The following is a 24,162-nucleotide window of genomic DNA, read 5'->3' as shown; positions in this document are numbered from 1 at the left end:
TTGTTGTTCCTACATGAATTTATCCTTTTTATTCTAACGGTTTTATACTTTATAATCCTTTGTCATCAGATTAATCAACAAGGCCCAAGCCCTTATCTTTGTGGTATTCCTAGCACTAAAACTGTACTTTCCTCTTGGGTCTTTCAGCGCACTTGTCCCTGGTTATGGGTATGCACTTCGCTGTACGTTGTGAATACAATGTATTGTAACATTTGTGTTTCAGGACGAGTGATTAATTTAAGTCTTTGATTGGCTAAAGAGTCCAAACACCGTGTCCTCAAAGCGTTACTTGGCTGCTGATGGAAAGGAAACCACAAATACCAGCAGACACTGCGGCCCTCCAGGACTGGAGTTTGACACCCCTGTTCTAATATGTAGCCTTGTCCCTGACTGCAATGATTACCTGAGTGTAGGCCCCAGCTTGCATTAGCAGAGAGAGCTTTGTCTGACTCTGCCAGTTTGGAGTTCACACTGAAGCGATTATTACAGGACCCATAGTTGGTTCAGTCCCATTTGGCTCGGGGCTGTTCCTCCAGGCAGGTGTTTATTTCCATTTAGTTCCGGAAATCATGCGATCCCCACAGGAGTTGTGCCATTCGTCCAACCAATCAATTACAACGCCACCGATCAACCATAAAATTACTCCCCATTTCTCCAGCGTGGACTAAGGGATTCATTTATATTCATAGATGTTTCACATTTCAGCTGACTTGCTTGTCCAGAGAAACTTACACAGCCCACATTCCTTTGCTAACGATCCATTTATGTTGATGGAAATATTTCACTGAAGAAATCTGGGGCAATGACCTTGCTCAAGGGTATTCAACCTACAACCTCATCAGATTTACAGCTCCCAAACAATTATGCTACACTACTGCCCCTAGCCACCAGCAGAAATGGATTTGAAGTTTCCATGGATTTGAGCATAAAGTCTGTAAATGTATATGGAACAATTATTTGCAACTGCTTATACCCATTTCTAACATCACACAGCTTTTAAGCATCCATCACAAGTATAAAACTAGCATCTTTTAATCTGGACCAAGGTCCCCATCTTAAATACGTAGACCCACTACGTGATTTCTAGTGGGATTAAACTGTAGTGGGATAGCGTGTGTTCACTAGCTGGTAAGACTCGTTTTCCATACATGGAGAACCCATGGAATTACATGATCCCCATACGAGTTGAGCGGATGGTTCGGCAAAGCGGTGAAGTGGTGAATGGTGCTGGACTGAAGCCTAGCCCCTAAATTGGCGGTGGAGTACCTGGCCATGAGCTGACATACCCTGCCACGCCGATCGCTTCTCCAGAGACCCATCGTGCCGGCAGAATGTTAACGTGCTAACGCGGCCTCAGTGTCCCTCTCTGTCTACTTCTTCTGGGAGATGTTGCCTCTGCAGAGCTCTGACTGTACCCAGATCAGCTCCGCAGGGCGAGGAGAGGAGGGGAAGGGGGGGCTCTGACTGTACCCAGATCAGCTCCGCAGGGCGAGGAGAGGAGGGCAAGGGGGGGCTCTGACTGTACCCAGATCAGCTCCGCAGGGCGAGGAGAGGAGGGCAAGGGGGGGCTCTGACTGTACCCAGATCAGCTCCGCAGGGCGAGGAGAGGAGGGCAAGGGGGGGCTCTGACTGTACCCAGATCAGCTCCGCAGGGCGAGGAGAGGAGGGGAAGGGGGGGCTCTGACTGTACCCAGATCAGCTCCGCAGGGCGAGGAGAGGAGGGCAAGGGGGGGCTCTGACTGTACCCAGATCAGCTCCGCAGGGTGAGGAGGGGAAGGATCAGCTCCGTTGGGCAAGAACCATCCCGTTGGATGATGCTACGGCGAGTGAGCATAGGTGGAACAGAAGGGAATATTCTAGAAGGGGGAGACCTATGGGTGCTGTTGATGGCCCTTTGGTTCCTACACTACACTTTGGTTCATTTGGGTCTTTCAGCTCATTTGGATCTTTCAGTTACATTTTCTCTGGCTTGTAGTCAGCTTGGCTCAGGCTTCAGCATATACATTGCTGAAAAGGACTAAAGCTTCAAACTGCTGTGACACCACGCTCAAAGAGGAAGAGAAACACACAGAGCTCAGGGTCAGCCATTGAACCGCTGGTTTCACAGGCAATGAATGGGCATTTGTTTTCGCTGCAAGCAAACCATGTTCGGTTCTGTTAAACAGGCCAGTTAGACAGGATCTTTTTTTAAACTTTGGCTCTCAAAGTCAAACACTCTCTTCAATCTTTAAAACGGACCAGATTGAGCGAAGAGTTAAACCATTAGGACATTAAGGAGCCTGACTGTGACAGAAAATGGAACTAACGCATGAGTCATCCCAGACAGCCATTTTGTACACTGCAGTTATTGGAAACAAGATTACGGCAACCTGGCTCTGCCTTTTCTGTTAATTGCTGTCAGGAAATGGCAAAAGAATGTCTATCTATTGGCTGTTGAAATAAATGGAGATATTTAACTGCCCTTTTATTGAGAGACTTCAGTAAACATGGGAACAAAGGAAATGGTTCTTGGCTGACTTGAAAACACACATTTTATTGCGCTGGGGGACTCGGATTAAGATAATAAACCTGCAAGATATTGTCTGCGAAGAGTAATCACTTCATATAAAGTTTATAAATGTGGTCATGAAACCCAAGAAAGAGCAGATTTCAGTGAGCGATTTTCAAACGTTTTCAAACACCATTTTGATATCCATTCCGCCCAGTTCATTATTCCAATGTTTTTATGAGATTCTGTGGTTTTATACAGTTTACTCATTATATTGATAGTTTTTATTGAACTTTTATTATCTTCTATCATCATAAATGAAAGCACAGGACATTTTCCTGGTAAACGCTGAATGTTGACTTTGCAATGTACGTCACCGCAGTCGTACAAATTTGCCCATCTGTCCTTTGCGCTTTGGGAATTGGACATATTTCCCCACCTTGCTCCTGCACTGCTATGCAGCAAACGGTAATATCGTTTAGATCATTTCATTTTTTTAATTAGCAAAATCTCCACTGACAGATTTCTTTTAAACATTAGAGAGAAAAAAAAAACTGATGTCAGTTTGGGAGGTATATATCCCCATACATGCGCGCGCGCACACACACACACACACACACACACACACAATTCACATATCCACCCTGTATCTCAACAGACAAACCAGACGCAGAATTTTTACACGCATTTCTGAAAAAGCTCATCCAGGCTGAAGTGGAACCCAACAACACATATGCATATGAACATTTGGGAGGGGGGGACATATTTTACAGCAACACAGGGAGGCGCTTGCGCCTTTCTACGCAGCCTGGACGGGCAGGTGGGGGGGGACACACCGGACATAATGACGCAGTCACGGGAGGCACACAGCATCAGTGCGTATCCATCACAGGCCCCCCCTGTCCCGGACGACCACTATAAATAAACGCCTACAAATCCACAGATCCACAGATCCGGGAACGAGGGGCCAGGATTAAGCTGATAATTCCAGTCTCGGAGCACCGCTCCTTGGCCATCTGGCGATGGGGGTCCGTTTGTGATGTTTCGCTTTTCCTCCGGTCTTCGGCCTCTCCCTACCCGCGAAGGAGCCGCCTACCCGTCCGCTGAAGTGCAGCGGAAGAGGCTAGGGGTGAGTGCAAAAAAAAAAAAGAGATCGAATCGGAGCCTCAGGTGGTTTCTACGGCGAACGCCACTGAAAGCCAAATTGGCTTCTGTCCAGGAAGGCCACAGAAGGTGGTTCATTACCCTGTTTTCTGGTCACAGGAAAAGCTGGAGTGTGCGACAGAGGAAAAGCCATGTTACTTTCAGGGAGGCAAGACTAAAAATATTCCATTTCAAGCTAACGCTAGCGCAGGAGTTTCTATAGATGAGGAGGGATGAGAGGATGAGAGCGAGTGCAGAGTAATCAGTATTTCACATGTCCAGTCTCAAGAGCAGGCCACACATCTACCATGATGCTTCGCTCAACCAGCCAACCTTAAAAAAAAGCATACACTGACAAAACCAAAAGAGACGGGCAAAAAAAGGAAATGTTCGACACCAGACTTCAGAATTCCTTGCCTGTTTTCAACGCTAGTAAACGCCTTAATGTTATTAGTCTTGGGGAGGGGGGGATCTTTTCTATTTGTCTTGGACAAAGATCCCCCAGTCGTTGACTGAATCAAGAAACCCCGCCCACTCCCAGGCAGGGAACTTGGCCCCTCCCCCGAGCTCTTCTTATTGGAGGACGGGTCTGAGGGCTATGCCTCCCAGTCTTCCTCGTCCTCTGCGGTTGGCTGGCCGGGGACGGGGAGGGGCGGGATGACGTCCGACATCCTGGCGAAGGCCCCGCCCGAACTCGCCGGGCTGTCGGCTGCCTCGCCCGGGACCGGGCCCTTTCCGGAGATTCCTGTCGGAATACCGAACGACACCGCCGCTCAGAGGACCGGAATACCGGGCTCTAACCCCCACCTCGAACACTCACTTTACACATTTACACATTCACCTTCAGGGCATATTTCAAATCAGAAACTTTCACATAAGTCAAATTCCCTGCCTTCAAAACTGGTCTCGTACAAAGCCAACGGGTAATTCTACCCAGTAGTCAGATCAAAGGTAAGTGTTCTAGCAGTACCACCCAATACACCCCATTCCCTTGCCCCGCTGTGGGATCTATGTGCATGTATGTGTGAGACAGTGCGGATAAGGGCAGACATGAGGAGACAGGCCTACCTTTCCTGCGCATGGCCAGCTTGTTAAACAGGTCCGACATGAAGTCCCCTCCGCTGGCGGTGGCTATAACTGCCGGATGAAGAGAAGGAATGAGGGAGGAGAGAGAGGAAGAGAAACGAGTGGAGAGTGATCAGAGTTAGCGCAGGCTGGGTGGGTAGGCCTGGGCATTACACTACTGTGATAATTACTGAATGCAATAACAGTCTTGTGGTACGTTGTCTTTCTCTGCAAATGTCTCTTTAATTACACCGGATGCAGTAGTAAACATCCAAATTTCAGAGGCCACAAAATATTACAACTGTACTGCTGGGTTGGTAATACGGCCAATCAGCAGCAAGGCCTTGGAGCTATCGTGATTGACAGAAACACATCACATGATCACACAGAAGCAATGGCACTGCGCATTTTTAACCTTTAAAATGAGCACCTTGTTGTTAATGAGTTAAAGATTTCCACATGGCTTCTGAAGTTTGGATGTTTATTACTCTATCAGGTACGGCTAAAGAGTAAAAGACTAAATAAAAGGCGATATCCCTCACTAAAATTATTGCTGCCCCCAGCCCGTACAGGATGATATTTGTCTACATACTTTCATGATTAGGAAAAGCATAACAAAAAACCACAATGCTATTCAGGCATTCCTGAAGGATTCAACAGCAATCCGCAAAGCAATCTGCGGAGGTTTAGAAATGTCACGATGCACCATTTCAATTAAGTATTTATAAACATGGCCTTGAGTTCTCCAATACCATCTCTGAATGGGTTATTCAGCGTTGCCACAACACCCTTTGAATAATCAAATCTTAATTTATTATCTTTTTAAAAAAATATATTTCCGCATAAATTCCCAGAACCATTAATACGGCCAGATATGGATTTTGCTGCAAATGGCAAATAGACACAAAAGGGCATAGTTTAATGAGGCTGACATTCATGATCTTTAAAGGTTAAAAATGCGCGGTGCTATTTAGTTCCCAGCGATGCATCAGCATGTTGGGTCTATTGTACCTGCCGAATTAATAAGGTCTAAACAAAGGAAGAATCTACTTCCTGCCAGGACCAGCTGCATCGCATAGCTAAACACACGCAGACACTGATTAGGAGTCTAGTCAGAAGTAACTTTCAAGATGTATGAAGGTCATGCGTTTCATATCGCTGATGCAGTCCAGGTAAAGCTGGGCTTTACCAGGAAAATCCATCCAATAGAGAGTTATCATGCTGAGAAGAACAGCAGAGACATAATGGCATGCAGGGCCACATTAATTGTGCTATGCCGACTTCGTAATTGCCTTAATTGTGGATAAATACATTCAGTACGTTCAGGCTCTATGCTGACAAGGCGGGAGAGACAGACCATTCAGTGTTAGGAATATGGAGCTGACCGTGTTCTCACTGGTCCTTAAACATTTTAATGTCAGGACCCAAATTAGAAATCTATCACCTATCCAGGAGCCATCAAACACGCATACTAGCTTAGTCTAGACTCATTCCAGGACCCCCCTCCTGCACCCCAATTTGGGTCCTGACCCGTAGCTTAAGAACCGCTGGTGTAGAGGGAGGGCAGATATAGAGCATACGAGACGCATTACCCGGATAACTTTGGGCAGGGACTAGCCCGAAATAAGAGACGGTTGAGCACACATGGCTCAGAAAAAGGCACTGGACAGGCCAGATGGATGCTTCGACACAGACGTAGACCTCACCCTGCTAAAGGCACTCTGTTTAATGGACAGGTGAGAGAGACGTTTCGATGCAGACGTAGACCTCACCCTGCTCCTGCTCCTTCTGTTTCTTCTTCTCCATCTTCCGCTCCTTGACGTTGCGCAGTTTGGCCTTCCCGATGCCGCCCGCCATGCGGATGGACTCCAGCAGGCTGGCCCTGCCGTCAGATGGCTGCACCACCTCCGACGGAGCCCCCTGCACCGCGCCTGGGTGGTCAAAGGTCAGCAGGAAGACCCTGAGCTAACCAGAATACCGCCAGGGTGACAGTAGCATCTTTCACATGGAACTCAGACATTCATGTCAGGTTATGTGTTACTCCTGCCACTGCTCTTGGCCAAGGCACTGGCCTCAGAACTGGAGTTGGTCTCCGGGCGCTGCACTGTGGCTGCACTCTGCTCCTAAGTAACTAGGATGGGTTAAATGCAGAGCACATATTACCCCATGGGGTTCAATAAAGTATATCTAACAGTAGTGTATCCTACACAGGATTTGAAATGAAGGCACTCTTCGCTATAGCCTAGCCTAGCTCTAGCCTAGTGCCATTACATAGTTTGGACACTGCTGTTGTTGCCAAAAAACAAATCACGCCGCAAAATCCTCACATTAACTCACATTGTAAGTGTCTTGTAATGACGCACTAATGAACAGTACTGTAATGTTACTGTAGGCAACTGGGCATGTAATGGTAATTTCAGCACTCGATGATGTATGTGATATGATGTCAGCTAGGCAAGTAAATCCAAAAAACAGTTCAACGACAATACAAAAGGTGATACGCGCGCTTTTGGGATGAAGCTCAAGTCTGGCTTTGGGGAAACAGTTACTGTGAGCAAACAGGTTAGCAGCGGAGTGGGTCCTTTTCTCTGGGCTCTGCGGTAAGTCCTCTACACACAGAGGATTAGATGTAGAAACCTGCTCTCTCAGCTGCTAACACTACTTAAACCCGGGATCTGATCCGACCCTGCCTCTCTGAAAGCACTTGTTTGTCTCGTGACATCTGGTAACTCTGTAATTGGCCCACAGTAACTGAACACTCGGTGGCCCCGTCTGGGTGTGTCCAACACCAAGCCAGGGCATGTTGATTCCAGTGTTTTCCTGCCAGACGCACAGATCAGTGTCGTCGTTCTCACCTGAGGGAGTTTGGCCGTTGAGGTCGCCGCCCCCGGTGGGCGGGGCAGGGGGAGGGGGTGGAGGCGGGGGAGGGGCCGGGGGTGCCCCAGGCGGGGGGGCGGAGTTCAGGTGCGGCGACTCGGGCGGCGGGGGAGGAGGAGGGGGCGGGGGCGGAGCTCCGGTGCTGAAGCGCGAACCTGGAAAACAAACATGCTAACGTGCTAACTGCTAACCCGGCGGGTGGCAAACTGCACATAAGAGAAACACACACCGAACAGAACTGTTCAGCACGTTTGATCATTTCTAATCTACTTTAGACTATTAACCAGGTGGAAATTGTTTTTTCCGCTTCACATAGAAATACATTGAAGATATAAACAATAACCACTCACACGTGAATCTCATTCATATTGAAAAACACTCAGACATTCGAATTGCAAAACAGTAAAGTCCCCGACAATGGCATTACCTGAATGTGATGTTTGATTGACGTTTCAGAAATGAAATTAGTATTAAAAAAGTAGCAGAAACGCGCATGCTAGCACTCGGACTGGATGAAGCGTGGCGAGGCCCGTAACCCGGGGCGACGGGCTCACCCGGTCCGTTGGGCTCCTCTGGCTCGGTGCCGAACGAGGGCAGTTCGGGTATAGCGGAGCTGCAGGGCACGGACGGGGCGAACCCCGGGCCCAGGTCTGCACTGTACATCAGGTCATCCGCAATGCCCGGGAGGTCCGGCAGGTACGACGGCACGTCGATCTCCGGCACCTGGCCCAGGTCCGGCACGTAGAAGTAGTTCTCCGCCGTCTGAGTGAGAGAGTGAGAGAGTGAGCGAGCGAGAGCGAGAGAGAGAGTCAGAGTGAGTGTGAGAGTGAGTGTGTGAGTGAGTGTGAGAGTGATTGAGTGTGTGAGTGAGCGTGTGAGTGACAGTATGAGTTAGTGAGTGAGAGCGAGAGAGAGAGAGTCAGAGTGAGTGTGAGAGTGAGTGAGTGAGTGAGTGAGTGAGTGAGTGAGTGTGTGAGTGAGTGTGTGAGTATATGAGTGAGTGAGTGAGTGAGAGGGTGAGTGAGTGAGTGAGTGAGTGAGTGAGAGGGTGAGTGAGTGAGTGAGAGGGTGAGTGAGTGAGTGAGAGGGTGAGTGAGAGGGTGAGTGAGTGAGAGGGTGAGTGAGAGGGTGAGTGAGTGAGTGATTGAGTGAGTGAGAGGGTGAGTGAGTGAGTGAGTGTGATTGAGTGAGTGAGTGAGTGAGTGAGTGAGTGAGTGAGTGAGTGAGTGAGAGGGTGAGTGAGTGAGTGTGTGTGTGTGTGTGAGTGAGTGAGTGTGTGAGAGGGTGAGTGTGAGTGAGTGAGAGTGTGATTGAGTGTGTGAGTGTATGAGTGAGTGAGAGTGTGATTGAGTGAGTGAGAGGGTGAGTGAGTGAGTGAGTGAGTGAGTGAGTGAGTGAGTGAGTGAGTGTGTGAGTGAGTGAGTGAGTGAGTGAGTGAAAGGGTGAGTGAGTGAGTGAGTGAGTGAGAGAGAGGGTGAGTGTATGAGTGAGTGAGTGTGTGAGAGGGTGAGTGAGATGGAATAAACTGAGTGAGCAATTGGTACACTGCAAAAAAAGGCTCTCTTAAAAAGTGCTTTAGTCTAGTAATGAGTCATTTTTTCCATCAAGTAGAAAATATTACCTTTTGAAGGTACTGTTTGCTTGACAAGTGACATTTTATTAACCCACTGGCAAATCTTGAAAGGAGCCAAACTGTGCAATATTTTTGTCTTATTTAGCAACGAAGTAGTGAATAAGTAACAGAAATAAGACTTTAAGACAAATAGAAGTCTAAATACTTGTTGAGAGAGACTTATTGTTGGTTTTTGCAGGGCATTAAAAACCACAAGGTGCACAGTTATCCAGAATTCACCAACCGCACCCGTAAAGACCTGATTCAGCTTCTACGGCACTCCGTAAGTTACATTTACACGCCGAAGGGTGCACTTACCAACCAGAGGAGATGCTGCAATAAAACGCAAAATAAATATTCAGCCGGGGCGCTCTCTCAGCAACACTTTTAAATGCTTAAAGCGGGTCATAAAAGTATGGCACAGCGCGTTTTCCCTGAATAATTCAGCCTCTTTATTTCAGCGCCCTCCGCAGTGACGCGACGCCGGTGCGTGCCTGAATATACGGTTTTCATTTAGCCCATAAGAACAGGCTGTTCCTGGACGGAGGAGAGAATAAGGAGATAATACAGCCACGACTACTGGGGCTTTCAGATGGAGCTCAGCAAACACACTATTAATACTGCCCATATTTGCTCTGGGATGAAGGGACTCAGATATGTGTAACTTTTAATGATGAAATATATTTAAATAAAACAGGAAAAAAAAATCCCTTGTCGTACACAGAGAAGAGGCTGCCAATTAATCATTTTGCATTATGGAATGGATGTAGTACAAGCCAAGAAAAAGACAATATGTAATATTATAGGTATGTACGATGTGTTCTCTCAGTATATACGATAAATTCCAAACTACTAACGGTAGTTAGCAAAGTTAGCGAGATCCCCCAGCACTCCGAAACTGCACCCGGAGGCCGGCAGCTCCGAGAATAGCCGACTCCATGCCTTCCTCCTCATTAATGCTGGGTTACTGTTGCCAAGTCTCCTTATAAAACGCAACTTTGGGCTTCTTCTTTTCCCAGAAGACGCTTCAAAAACTCCTCAAAGTTGCAGGATGCGGTTCTTCAGGTTTATTTCTGACTACAAAGTTGCGCAATCTGGTAAAAACCGTCACTGGCTCGCACTAGGTCCTGCCTATGTGTGTGGAACAGCAGGCCAGCGTGCTTCGAATCGCGCGTTTCCCCCCCCAGACGCACGGACGTGGTGTGACACCTCTCCTGACACGCTAAGGGCGCGGTCGAGAGGCGCGCGCGGTCCTGCGATGCCCTGTAACCCCCCCCGCCGTGGCGTACCTGTCTCTCCAGCTGCTCCCGCTTGGTGATGGACAGTGGGGCGTCGAAGGGCTTCTCCTCCTTCTCCGTCTCCAGCGTCTGGTGCGTCTTGGTCACGGCGCCCGCCAGCGGGTCCAGGAACACGTACTTCTTATACCTGTGAGCCGCCAAATAAATGGTAAATGGCAGGCATTTATATAGCGCCTTTATCCAAAGCGCTGTCCAATCGATGCTTCTCCATTCACCCATTCATACACACACTCACACACCGACGGTGATTGGCTGCCATGCAGGGCCCCGATCAGCTTGTCAGGAGCATTTGGGGGTTGGGTGTCTTGCGCAGGGACACTTCGAACCGGCAACCCTCCGACTGCCAGACGACTGCTCTTACTGCCTGAGCCCTCAATAACGCCTTACTGTTTTATTTCATTTATTTATTCTTTTACTTTTTTACTAGGGACGGTGCACATTAATCAACATTTTCAGGTTCCACATCAATGTAAATGTGCCAGAGTTAGCTAATGAGCTCATTTTCAATGTTTTAATGCTTCAACGGTCCATTTCCTTTAGCCAAAGAAATGCTGTAACCCAGCTCATAAGGTTTAGGCCAGGGATTATTGCACTACTGAGGCAACTTACAGTTGATTAGACTAAGCAGGGGACAATCCCCCCGGAGCAATGTGGGGTTAAGGGCCTTGCTCAAGGGCCCAACAGCTGTGCGGATATTATTGTGTCCGTGCTGGTGCTTGAACCACCAACCTTCCTATCAGCTGCTCAATCATCAAATTACTGCCCTCAATGGCTGAGAACTGCTGGCTTTCCACCATCCCTTTACCTGAGAGTCAGGTGTGAAGACAGCCGGGCTAACAACTGATTGTTCTGTTAATTACCCAGGGGGAAAAGAAAACCAGGGTTGGATTTGAGGGCCAGATCTGATGATATTTTACTGGCGTTCAAACATGATCCTTCAACACAGAGAGGTATCCATGGTGACATATGCAGTACGTGTTTAAAACCTCTCCATTGACAGGGCGGGATAAGGACACAAGCAGCCCAGGTGAAGGGGTCTGCCACTGGGCACAGCACCATGGCACAGCCCTGGACTCCAGCCTCCAGCCTTTCAGTTTACAGCCACTTCAAGAGTTCAGTCCAAAAACTCCCCACAGTGACCAGAATCAACATTACAGCAGCGGGAATTAAGGAATTGGCAGGAAAAAGTAAATAAATGAATTAAAAAGTCATTAATGTGGTGATACTCTGTGGGGGGATGATAGCAGGGCTGGGCTGAGATGGGGCCAGGTCTGTATCAGTGATTTATGGATGCTTTACAGACAGCAGCTGTGTGCACGGCACAGGCCCTGGAGCCAGCGCAGGCTTTCAGTGGCCATAGCGTGGGGGTTTCTGCCAGCCCGGGCCTGCCAACGCAACACCCCGCCAGCCCCGCTGCCTCTCTGTCTGCCTGCTGCGCTGCGCGCCGGTAACCCAGCAAAGCTGCTCTGAGCATCTCTGTGAGAGAGAGGGCCCTGTGAGGAGTGTCTCTGAGAGAGAGGGCCCTGTGAAGAGCGTCTCTGAGCATCTCTGTGAGACAGAGGGCCCTGTGAAGAGCTGCTCTGCGAGAGAGAGGGCCCTGTGAGGAGCTGCTCTGTGAGAGAGAGGGCCCTGTGAAGAGCGTCTCTGTGAGAGAGAGGGCCCTGTGAAGAGCGTCTCTGTGAGAGAGAGGGCCCTGTGAGGAGCGTCTCTGTGAGAGAGAGGGCCCTGTGAAGAGCGTCTCTGTGAGAGAGAGGGCCCTGTGAGGAGCGTCTCTGTGAGAGAGGGGGCCCTGTGAGGAGCATCTCTGTGAGAGAGAGGGTCCTGTGAGGAGCGTCTCTGTGAGAGAGGGCCCTGTGAGGAGCGTCTCTGTGAGAGAGAGGGTCCTGTGAGGAGCGTCTCTGTGAGAGAGGGCCCTGTGAGGAGCGTCTCTGTGAGAGAGGGCCCTGTGAGGAGCGTCTCTGTGAGAGAGAGGGCCCTGTGAGGAGTGTCTCTGTGAGAGAGGGGGCCCTGTGAGGAGCATCTCTGTGAGAGAGAGGGTCCTGTGAGGAGCGTCTCTGTGAGAGAGGGCCCTGTGAGGAGCGTCTCTGTGAGAGAGAGGGTCCTGTGAGGAGCGTCTCTGTGAGAGAGGGCCCTGTGAGGAGCGTCTCTGTGAGAGAGAGGGCCCTGTGAGGAGTGTCTCTGTGAGAGAGAGGGTCCTGTGAGGAGCGTCTCTGTGAGAGAGAGGGCCCTGTGAGGAGCTGCTTTGTGAGAGAGAGGGCCCTGTGAGGAGCATCTCTGTGAGAGAGGGCCCTGTGAGGAGCTGCTCTGAGCGTCTCTGTGAGAGAGAGGGCCCTGTGAGGAGTGTCTCTGAGAGAGAGGGTCCTGTGAGGAGCGTCTCTGTGAGAGAGAGCCCTGTGAGGAGCGTCTCTGTGAGAGAGAGGGCCCTGTGAGGAGCGTCTCTGTGAGAGAGCGGGCTCTGTGAGGAGTGTCTCTGTGAGAGAGAGGGCCCTGTGAGGAGCGTCTCTGTGAGAGAGAGGGCCCTGTGAGGAGTGTCTCTGTGAGAGAGAGGGCTCTGTGAGGAGCGTCTCTGAGCGTCTCTGTGAGAGAGAGAGCCCTGTGAGGAGTGTCTCTGTGAGAGAGAGGGCCCTGGGTGGCTGGCTGACACTGGTATTGAACGGTGGTGTTGAACAGCAGTAGGGAGCTCACAGAGAGAAACTCACAGGTTCTCGTGGTGTTGAACAGTAATAGGGAGCTCACAGTGAGAGACTCACAGGTTCTCGGTGGTGTTGAACAGCAGTAGGGAGCTCACAGAGAGAAACTCACAGGTTCTCGGTGGTGTTGAACAGCAGTAGGGAGCTCACAGTGAGAAACTCACAGGTTCTCGGTGGTGTTGAACAGCAGTAGGGAGCTCACAGAGAGAAACTCACAGGTTCTCGGTGGTGTTGAACAGCAGTAGGGAGCTCACAGAGCTCACGTTCCTGGGCAGGCTCCCCAGTCCCTCCTCTCCCTCATCCTCGGTGCGTTTGGTGGTGTTCACGCACACTGGGAAGTACATCAGCTTCTCCTGCAGGCGGCAGAGAGACAGAGAGACGCCATTTTGTGAGAGCTCTTTTCGCATTATGAGCACACAGCAGGGTGGCTGCTTCAAAAACATCTCGGAATCAAAAACACCTCAAATCCCCGGAAAGACTGACCTGCTCGCTGCTGAGAACATTTCGTCTTAAACGAAGCCACAGACTTACGCCCACATTTTCAGCTCTTTAAAAATCCTTCTGTCGCTGAAACTTTTCTGTGTTTGACTGCATACACTTTGGCAGGTCCAATATATGGTTGTCATGCCAATAAAGTACAAAGAAATTGAATTGAGAGACAGAGAGAAATGGCACTTTTAAAATAAATAAATATGCACAAAAGAGTGATAAATGGCAGTAATGTTGTTTAAATCATTTCTCAATTCATGTTTGGAAAGGTTTTTTTGGAAAACCAATAGAGCATATTTCAATCTGAAAAATGGCAAAGAGATTACAGAGATCTGGCACAACGCTGCATCCATGAGTGAGGTGTTCCTGAATATACTTTTGCAAATTGCACATTTCCACACCGTGAGTTTCTATGATACAGCGTGTCAACTGCGGGTGAAATATACGTGCATCCCCCGAGTAACAAAGCAGTTAATCCAGTCTTAAGAGCAGTCCTTCCCAGCTGTAGCCTTCAGCTCCTCCACGTGTTCCTCATTGTAAATCCTCAACAGTGATGTGAGATGTGCAGTGAACTTGTCCAAGTAAAAAATGAAAATGCCTCGAAGTAAACCAATCAAATCTAATGAGTATAAGAGGCCAACCAATCAGTGTCTTATCTTTCACCTGCGCGCTGACCGCAAAATTAACAAGCGCAGCGTGTTCCACAGAAGACCTGAAAGTCTGAAATTCACCGTTTAAGGGTTAAGAGCAGGTTTATTAAGCTTCCTGTACACAGACGCTGTTCATAAGCTGAAACGCAGAAATAATACAAGCATTTATTTCACTGACGGAAGCTTGTGCCCAGATATAATCAGGAGCAAAAGGAAAATTCCACACAGACAGTGCGGAATAGTGGATTGAATGTCCTGTTCTCATCATATGTTATGTTGAATGTGAATGTGAAATCCATATCCCGTGCTGCATTGTACGTTATACATGCACATTATACAAAGCCTTTGAGAAGCCCTTTTTTAATGTTTCCAATGTGTGTTTAGACCCTGTAATCATAATGGGATCATTATTAGTCTACCACTCCCATAACACGCATGAGGACAGCAACAAATCACAGCATATCACTCTTGTTTAGTGCAGTTTTCTGTACTTGTGTTATATATTTAAAAAAATTTTAATTTTTAAAATTAATTAAATAAAATCCTCCACTGCTTGTCAGCTTGAGCTCCAAAAAAAGGTTAATTAGCCGATTTCAGGCGACCTTTAGCCTCCTTTGGTATGTTGGCAGTAATGAGTCTTTCGCACGGTATCCAGACACTGTTGTTGGGCATGTCTTCACTGCCGTTTGCCTGATCTCACGGCTCGTTAAAATTTCAAATACTGGGACGAACTTGGCATGGAATCTGTGCGGTATCATTTCATTCTGCAGTGAATTAATGAATTCCCCTTAAAGTGTGATCATTCAGACACTTTTAATTACTTAGCACTGCGAGGGGCCTGTTCTATCTGTAGTTTGTGTAATAATATTTGTCAAATTTTTAATAGAAAACTATGTTCCAGGTTGATTGTGAGAGTTGGCAAATGGAAGAGCTGATTGGTGGGGAAATTAAGCAGCCGACACAAACGGGATGTGATTGGTTGGTTTGTGGAGTGTTGTTGAAGTGCTGACCGTTTTAAAACCCTTCCTCGACCTCGACAGAGATGTTAAGCATGACCATGTTATGTTATGCTTTACCATGCCATAATCAAGTGAACCCTTTGACCCTAGATGGACCGTGACAGCATTTTTAACAGGCAGGACGAACGGTTGAGCCAGGCAGGTGAGATCCTCACAGTCCCACGTCTGTCAGGCCCTAACCCTAACCCTGGCCCATTCGGCCCTTTATCGATTCTCCCCCACTCAGAGGCCGTCAGACCAGGAGCTGGGGACGAGGAGTCCGTCGTGCTAACTTCAGAACAAGCTCTTTTCTAGGCCGCGCTAATCCCCTGACAAAAACAGTGAGTCGGCAATCTTAAAAAAAGAAAGAAAAAAGAAAAACAGGCAGTGTGACGTTGGGTGTGTGTGTGCGTGTGTGTGCGTGTGTGTGGGGGTAGAAGCTCATGCCCTTTTGAAACTTTGGGACTGTCTGTGCAGTTGACTGCTCGTATTACTTACATTAATTATATTATATCATTAATTGCTCCACTAATCCAATTGCTCCACATATCGGGACGTTAACGGTTAGCTGCCCCGGCTGACGATTAATATTCATAACTCCGCGTCCTGTAGCAGATGAATTTGATGCCACTGGAGAAACTCTCAGGTTATCTTGTGCTGCAGTTTTGTTCAAATAACTTTGGTAAACTACCGAGGGCCGTACGTGCTGCTGGATACATATACTGGCCAACAGACCTGAACTGGTCACCTACTAATACAACTGGCTTTACTATACATCACATTTAAATCAGTAACTACCAAACCTATTTCAGAACAGGGTCCTTAAGAGCAGGAAGGGTGATAAATGTCCACATCCATGGAGGTAATCCGACTTTAGCCTAAGGTATTATTAATCTCCCCATATGATGATATTCCCACATTGTGATACAATATTTTCTATATTTTTAAGAAAAAAAAGAGTTTATGTATTTTGCTGTGACGATGATAACATTTACAACTTGGTTGTTATACAACAACTATACTCCATTTTATTTACAACATTCCCTTAATTTACACTTGGTTTAACAACCACCAGTGCTAAATAAGCAAAGTCTAATAATGTAAACTACGAAATCAAGTCAACTTTGTTTTTACAGCACAATTCATGGTAATTGTATTTCATTTCACGATAAAGGCACATGTTTTGCATTGCCGTTGTTTTCTTCTTGGCCACTGCCAACAGCACAACGACAACACAGAAACGCTTAAAAACAGCAACAACAACAGACCAGCATTGCACATGCAGTGCTAGTTATCTTCGTAAGCTCAAGACCGCACAATCTGGCACACTCGGAACAGAATGTCCCCTCCAGTGCTTTCTTCCCCACACCTGTGACTTGTGGTTGCTTTACATCTCTAGACACTGCACTCAAAACACAGTCTGATAACAGCCTCCTCCCCCTCCATCCCACTCTGAATTGCCAAGTGGTTTGATTCTCTCTTTTAAATATGTCCCAGACTTTTCCATCCACTCTCCCTAATATATACAAGACTTCATAAGCAATTCAATATAGAATTTTAAGAGCTGGTAATGTAAAATAATTGATTTACCCTTCGAGCACAAAGTCTATCTGTTTTTCGCGTGCTGTGCGTGTGAATGTGTGTGTGGGGGTGAGTACGTGTGTGTGTGTGTGTGTGTGTGTGTGCATGTGTGTGCGTGCTGTGTGCGTGAATGTGTGTGTGGGAGTGTGTACATGTGAGTGTGTGTGTACGTGTATGTGTACATGTGTGTGCGTGTGCTGTGTGTACGTGTGAGTGTGTGTGTACCTGTGAGTGTGTGTGTACGTGTGTGTGTGTGAGTGTGTGTGTGTATGTGTATGTGTGTGTGTGTGTGTGAGTGTGTGTGTGTACGTGTGAGTGTGTGTGTATGTGTATGTGTGTGTGCGTGAATGTGTGTGTATTCTACCTTTAGGCTAACACGTCTGCCCTCACAGGCTGAAAACATCACCAGTGTCCCAATCAGGGTGTGCCGCCAGCTGTTTCCCACAAGTGAGGACTCATTACCTTAACCCTCTAAGGTGTGAGATCACAAAAATGCAATTAGGACGTTCTTAACTGAGCGTTATAATGCGGATGTCGCAATCACGACTGGTCACTGAAAGCAATGGATTTTCAGAACAGAAAACTATCTACAAAAAATCCTACTCTTCAAGGGTTGAGAGTGCCTTGAGCCTCTGGGAGACGATGTCAGTCAGGCCGGGGTCAGTGAGAGGGGGACTCTGGGTAAAACATGGCGGCCTCATGAGGAGAGATAATGGACAGACATTCGCTCAGGGAGTTACACCATGAGCCCCCACCACACCCCCCACTCAGAGCAGTACAGCCACTGATGAGGATGGGGCTACAAAGTGTGTGTCTGTGTGTGTGCGTGTGAGAGTGTGTGTGTGTGTGTGTGTGTATGTGTGTGTGTGAGTGAGTGTGTGTGAGTGTGTGAGGTGTGTGTGCGTGTATGAGTGTGTGTGAGTGTGTGTGTGCGTGTGCGTGTGTGTGTGAGAGTGTGTGAGTGTGAGGTGTGTGCGTGTATGAGTGTGTGTGTGAGTGTGAGGGAGTGTGTGTGAGTGTGAGGTGTGTGTGTGCGTGTATGAGTGTGAGTGTGTGTGAGGTGTGGGAGTATGTGTGTATGAGTGTGAGCGTGAGTGAGTGTGCGTGAGTGTGTGTGAGTGAGTGTGTGTGTGAGTGTGTGTGAGTGTGAGGTGTGGGAGTATGTGTGTATGAGTGTGAGTGTGTGTGAGTGTGCGTGAGTGTGTGTGAGTGAGTGTGTGTGAGTGTGCGTGAGTGAGTGTGTGTGAGTGAGTGTGTGTGAGTGTGCGTGTGTGAGTGAGTGTGTGTGAGTGTGTGTGAGTGAGTGTGTGTGTGTGAGTGAGTGTGTGTGAGTGTGTGTGAGTGAGTGTGTGTGAGTGTGCGTGTGTGAGTGAGTGTGTGTGAGTGTGTGTGAGTGAGTGTGCGTGTGTGAGTGAGTGTGTGTGAGTGTGAGTGTGCGTGAGTGAGTGTGCGTGAGTGAGTGTGTGTGAGTGAGTGTGTGTGAGTGAGTGTGTGTGAGTGTGTGTGAGTGAGTGTGTGTGAGTGAGTGTGAGTGAGTGTGTGTGAGTGAGTGTGTGTGAGTGTGTGTGAGTGTGCGTGAGTGAGTGTGTGTGAGTGAGTGTGTGTGAGTGTGCGTGAGTGAGTGTGTGTGAGTGAGTGTGTGTGAGTGTGTGTGAGTGTGCGTGAGTGAGTGTGTGTGAGTGAGTGTGTGTGAGTGTGCGTGTAGCAGCACTGATGAGGCCTTGGCTCCAGCTCCATCTGTTACGCCGCGCTGCTGTCAGACGCGGGCCCCGCGGCTCGCTGCGTGCGCTGGACGTGGCTAAGCACCCCGCCTGACGGCTTCATTTCCCCGCGCGGGTGACAGCGGGCCGCGGCAGCCGCTAACGAGTCGCCGCGCGGGCGCTAATGGCGGGAAGTCTCTCACGAATGTCTCGGCTTCCATTACTGACGGGGGGCGGCCCCCCCCCCTCGTCCTTTTGTAAGCGACGTTATCATATGCGCTCTCATCCTGTTGTGAAGACATGAAGGTTATTGTCACGTCTCTGGGAGGCTGCATGAATTTGGGGGCCATTATTGTTAAAGGAGGATCTGGGTGTTATACTCCGTTTCCCCGGAAACTGCGGGAAAGAGGCTCCGGAACTCGCCCACTTCTCGGTGAGGGAGATCGTTCCACCTTCACTGCAGTGCGCACAATCCTGCAGCCTAAGGGCCCCTTTAAGACAGATACATAGATTCCTAGACACTGCTGTAAGGCTGCTGGCTGTCAAATATGATGATGACAAAACAAACAAAGGAACATGTTGTCGCAGGTGTGATATTTATAATGATATTTATCGTATATCTTCGTTTTTTTCATATAAACACTGTTTATGGGCTTCATACTAGGTGGTTTTAAGGAAAACAACTCATTTTGTTTAGCGCCCACGTTGACGTTGACGTTTATTTTGGCAGTAATATATCCCTAATGGTTTTAATAAAATATTTTTATAATTCCGTCACGCCAGGTTTTTCGTTCCAATGAATTTAGAACTAACCGCTTATGTCAGTTCTACAAAACAGTTCTGAGCTCCTTTGAAAAAACACAAAGTATATTCCTATGCGGATATATTCCCCCCACAGGTACAGATCCTGGATCAGCTCAGAATAGGGGTAACTAAGCCCATTCTGAACGCTGCTTGATGGAGTACAGAAAGCAGCCCCAAGCCTTCAGTCTGAGATGAGGGCTGCCTGTCTGGTGGTTAAGGTGCCCGGTGAAGCCAGTGCAGCCGTTGGGCCCATGAGCGAGGCCCTTAACCCCGCATTGCTCCTGGGGGGATTGGCCCCAGCTTAGTCAAATCAACTGTAAGCCGCTTTGGATAAAGGCATCAGAAAACGAACTGTAATGTGATGTGATGTAATGGCTGCGGTGTGAGCCAGCAGCCAGCAGGTGGCAGTAGAGAACAGCCCAGGCTCCACGGTGGAGTGAACGCACACGCTCTGCAGCCTCAGGACTGTGACGATTCCTCAGGGGAAAGGGCCACAGTCCACAGGAAGGGCTCTCGCATAACAACCAGGCCTGGTCTCCCAGCCCTACGTCCGGGAGGAGGGGTCAGACACGACCCAGAACCCCCCCAGCCTGCCCCTCTCCCTCCACACTAAAGGAACAAATGATCAGATTAAAAGGGTGATGACACCCGGTGTTTTGCGCTGTAACCTGTAGGGCGCCATTCACATGTGATGCCGGCGCTTCATATCTATGCCACGCAAACTTCCTCATCTCTCTCTCCCTGCCCGTTCTCCCGGTCACTCCTCACTATGCTGTCCGATGAAGCTGAAAAAGTCTCAAAAAGCGTTTGAATAAACCACAGCATACATTCAGCTGCTTTCTCGGGAAGACGGTTCAGGCTTCCAGCTGTTCTCATCGGATTGGCGGCACAGAGAGACAGAAGGGACAAGGGCGGGTGTGTGGGGGCTAGTGGGGGCTGGTGTGTCCACTCTGTGACTGTCAGTTTATCTGATCCAGGGCTCAACACTGCTCCCATTTTAGGAGCATTCGCTTGGAAGACACCAAGATATGATTGATGGGACTGTGAACTACGGAGATACTGTGTTTTCACTTATACGCTATTTTTTGATACTGTATGTAAACTCTCATCCATATGTGATATTTCACGAAATGATCCCCAAGAATAAATGAACATGCCGATCCCCAGCTGTGAAGGTATCGTTTGCATAACCCGTTTACCTGTAGTGCCTTGTCATCCAGGGGCCGGTGCTTGCTCTGCACCTTGTAGCGGGGGCGTTTCTGAGCGGAGGGGTCCGACGCACCGGAGAAGATGGAGGCGTAGTCCTGCAGGCGGTCTGGGGCGGGGTACTTGGCACTGGAGAACACCTGTGACCACAGACAGAGGAGAGGCAGACATGTTTAGGGTGGGCTGGACCCAGCATTCCATCTGCCAGTTTATCTAAAGTTTATCTCTTTTTTTTTTTTTTGCCAAGGACAACAACCACAGTCTATGTCGTGCGAACGTCCATGGAGATTATCATCTCAGTCGAGCAACACTGGAACAGACAAATTAACAAAGCATATCCCCTCTGTGACTGAGTTGCCCCTTTTAACATCAATAGAATATGATAATATACTCTATTACTCTAATACAAATACCATTTCCAAATTCGTATTGACTGAGCCCTGTCCCACAGGAATAACTCAATTATTCTGCATTGTGTCCTGTGTGCAGTCCATTGTGTGCAGCTGTATATACATCATACAGAACAAACGTAAAATAAATATACATCTGCAGAAAGATGAAGAGCATTCTATTGAAAGTGAAATGGACGTGGTCGGGGGAAAAGTGAGAATGAATGTTTTTGTAGCCGGGGCCTTATCTCACTGGCCACCTGTCCGCAGACATTGTGATTTCTTCCTGTGAAGAATCCCTGGGCCTCTTGGAAGGGGAGGGGAGGGGTGGATTGTGTCAGTGTGCTGGAGATGAACAGTGAACAGTGCTCTTGTAAAATGGGGAAGGAGACCGGTGTTTAGAAGCTGCTGTAGAGACAGGGTCTCCATTAAAACATGAGAGGAGGAGAGGAAGGAAGGAGGAGAGGGGAGGAGAAGGAGAGGAGGAAGAGAGGAGGAGAGGAAGAGGAAAGGAGAGGGGAGGAAGAGGAGGAGAGGAGAGGAGAACAGAGGGGAGGAGGAGGAGAGGAAAGGGGAGGAGAGCAGAGGGGGGGAGGAGAGCAGAGGGGAGGAGGGGAGAGGGGAAGAGAGGAGAGGAGGATGGGGGGATGAGAGAAAAGCGAGAGAGGGTCGTTAGGTGTTTGCGGCTGGCATGCGCCGGGGGGGGGGGCTGAGTGTTCCATTCCCCCTCCCTGAGATACACATCGCCGATGGCACTACACGATGGAGAGGGCCCATCAGGGGTGTAATGGGCTGTGCGTGTGTGGGAGTGTGTGTCTGTGTGTGCGTGCGTGCGTGCATGCATGCATTTTGAGTCCATACTATGTGTGCATGTCTGTACGTGCATGTGTGTAGCCGTGTGTGTTGCCTGAATGAAGGTGCCAAGGGCCCTGTTGCTAAGCGACGGGGGGAACCCTCGCGGGATAGGCCGAGAGGGCTTGGCTGGCCGTGGCTCCGCCCCTCACCTTGGTGGCCTTCTTGCTGCCCTTGATGTTGTGCACGCGGGCCTGGGCCAGCCTGATCCGCTGGCTCACCGCCTGCAGGTGCGCCCTGTTCTTCTCCACGCTCTGAGACACCCTGCAGGGGGAACGGGGAGAAGAGCTGAGTCGAAACACCCCGAATCCCGCCGACATCACACACACACACACACTCCCACACACCCGGCCCCCCTCTCGCTGATATCGCACACCGTGAGCACCGGTGAGCCGGAGCTAAATCTGCAGTTTTAAACCTCACGTGGGCCACATGATAAACACTCTCAATTACTGCTTCCCCTGCTTCATACTCCAGCACAGTCACACAGCGGCTGAGGCTGGAGTCGTGTGGGAACAGGCCAGAGGTCTAAAGGTCCTACTGCGCGTTTCTTCCACCCATGAACTCAGTAATTAGTTCTACCTCCAGGCTGAAGAACTGCGCTAATGAGCAAATACAGGCGACTGGAACAAAATTCTAGGGTGGATTTTTACTTTCTGAACCTGGATTTACTGGAACCGGCAGCAAACTGTATGATCTTCGGGGATGTCGGAGAACGACCAATCAGAGTGCTTCCTCGTGGAACCAAGCTGTCCTTTGTTTGGGGCGGTTCATGGTGCCCGGTCGGTTCATTACTGCACTCCTGAGATCAGCCGGGGCGTGTCCTGATGTCGAGGGGGAAGGAATGCTGGACGGATGTTTCCAGAAGCAGGATGGTGACTCACAACCTTCCCCTCTCTGTGAAGACCTGGTTCCAGTAAACCTCCCTATAGCTCCAGGCGACCCACTGGTAACAGCATCTCATCTTCAATCCAGGTGGATCTGAACCGCCTTTGGATTGAAGGCTGAGATTCACACAAGGTGACACATTGCAGAAAAAGATTTCTCAAATTCAGACTTTGTTTTTTTCTCTCAAGTAGAAAATATTACTTTTTTTAAGTTACGTTTGCGAAACTTACTCTTGTAACTAGTCAAACTGTCTAATATCATTGGCAATACTTTTGTCTTCTAATCCCGGTGTAGACGCAATAACATCCGCACAGCCGTTGGGCCCTTGAGCAAGGCCCTTAACCCTGCATTGCTCTAGGGGAGGATTGTCTCCTGCTTAGTCTCTGGATAAGAGCATCTGCCAAATGGCAATAATGTAATAATGTAATGTCTTATTTAGCAAACAATTCTCAATATAAGACTAAAATACTTGAGATAGAGAGACTTATTTCTTGTTTTTTCCAGGGCACACACAGGCAGATGAGGCCTGTGACTCTGAGCCTTGCTTGGCCTCTGAGCTGTACAACGTTATAATCCCGTTTGATGAATCTCTTGCCGGTTGTTCCGGGCGTCTCTGCCCCTCTCCCCTGCTCTGCGGCGGGCAGATTAGACCAGCGCTTTGTCCAGATCGTCATTAGCGACAGGCGCAAGGCTCACTTCCAGGCCCGAAACAAATGTCTTCCTGTAACGTTTCGCGATTGAAGAATGTTGTTAATGGACATTAACCTGAAGCTTGGCGTACATGCTGGGGCCAGCGTCCACACGTCTTAGCCCCTGAGCCAAGCGTGGGCAGGGTGAGAGGGAGGGCAACCACATTCTCATCGCAGAATGTTGAAAGCAATTGGTAAAAATTAGCACGTTAGCACGTTAGCAGAGCGATTGCTACGGCAACCTCACCCCTGTTGAGTTTTGCACCAATGCTACATCCTGTCTTTCCTGGGTGAGCTCGGGTGCAGGTGAAAGAAACCAAAAGAGAGCAAACTTTGGCAAAAAATCTAATTTCTTAAAACTTTCCTTCTACCTCTATATACAGACCCAAATTAACAACTGTGAGGCTGAAAACCAGACAGCCAATATTTTCAGGCAAAGCTCTCTCGCTCTCAATCTTCTTTCAACCTTTTCAGTCAATCTTTCAATCTCTCTGGCTCCGTCACCCCCTGTCACTGATTCCCCACCTCTGTTTTTCGGGGCCGCAAAAAGATGTCTGCGATCGCTCCAGCCGTCGCCATGGAAACCGCCTGGATGGCTTTTTAAGCCCCCGCGACTGCTACTGCAGCTGCGGGATTAGAATCTGTAATTTCCTTCTGGTATTTATTCTCTCACATACTCATTTACCCGTCTGAAATAATATTCAGGGCGGATAATAAGCGTTTAGAAGCATGCTGGCTCTATC

The 24,162-nt window shown here is 48.8% G+C and overlaps 1 protein-coding gene across 2 annotated transcripts in view; it reads right to left on the bottom strand.

Annotated features, from left to right (window-relative positions):
* Positions 1 to 2,513: 2,513 nt before the first annotated feature.
* The window catches only part of wash1 (WAS protein family homolog 1), a 40,654-nt gene continuing 19,005 nt past the window's right edge, over positions 2,514 to 24,162 (bottom strand). Inside the window, exons 3-12 of one of the 2 annotated variants that reach the window (XM_061251430.1) lie at positions 21,995 to 22,106; positions 20,595 to 20,741; positions 13,390 to 13,526; positions 10,475 to 10,610; positions 9,504 to 9,518; positions 8,128 to 8,335; positions 7,552 to 7,728; positions 6,469 to 6,627; positions 4,700 to 4,768; positions 2,514 to 4,376 (exon numbers count right to left, since the gene is read on the bottom strand). In XM_061251430.1, coding sequence (XP_061107414.1) covers positions 4,228 to 4,376; positions 4,700 to 4,768; positions 6,469 to 6,627; positions 7,552 to 7,728; positions 8,128 to 8,335; positions 9,504 to 9,518; positions 10,475 to 10,610; positions 13,390 to 13,526; positions 20,595 to 20,741; positions 21,995 to 22,106 — 1,309 coding nt within the window. In that variant the 3' untranslated portion in view covers positions 2,514 to 4,227. The remainder of the gene's footprint in view (positions 4,377 to 4,699; positions 4,769 to 6,468; positions 6,628 to 7,551; positions 7,729 to 8,127; positions 8,336 to 9,503; positions 9,519 to 10,474; positions 10,611 to 13,389; positions 13,527 to 20,594; positions 20,742 to 21,994; positions 22,107 to 24,162) is intronic. The other variant, XM_061251431.1, reaches the window with a different exon arrangement.

Source organism: Conger conger, chromosome 8, assembly GCF_963514075.1.
Source record: "Conger conger chromosome 8, fConCon1.1, whole genome shotgun sequence".
NCBI lineage: Eukaryota > Metazoa > Chordata > Actinopteri > Anguilliformes > Congridae > Conger > Conger conger.
The sequence above is the reverse complement of the archived record's forward strand: the minus strand, read 5'-3'. Positions and strand labels throughout refer to the sequence as shown.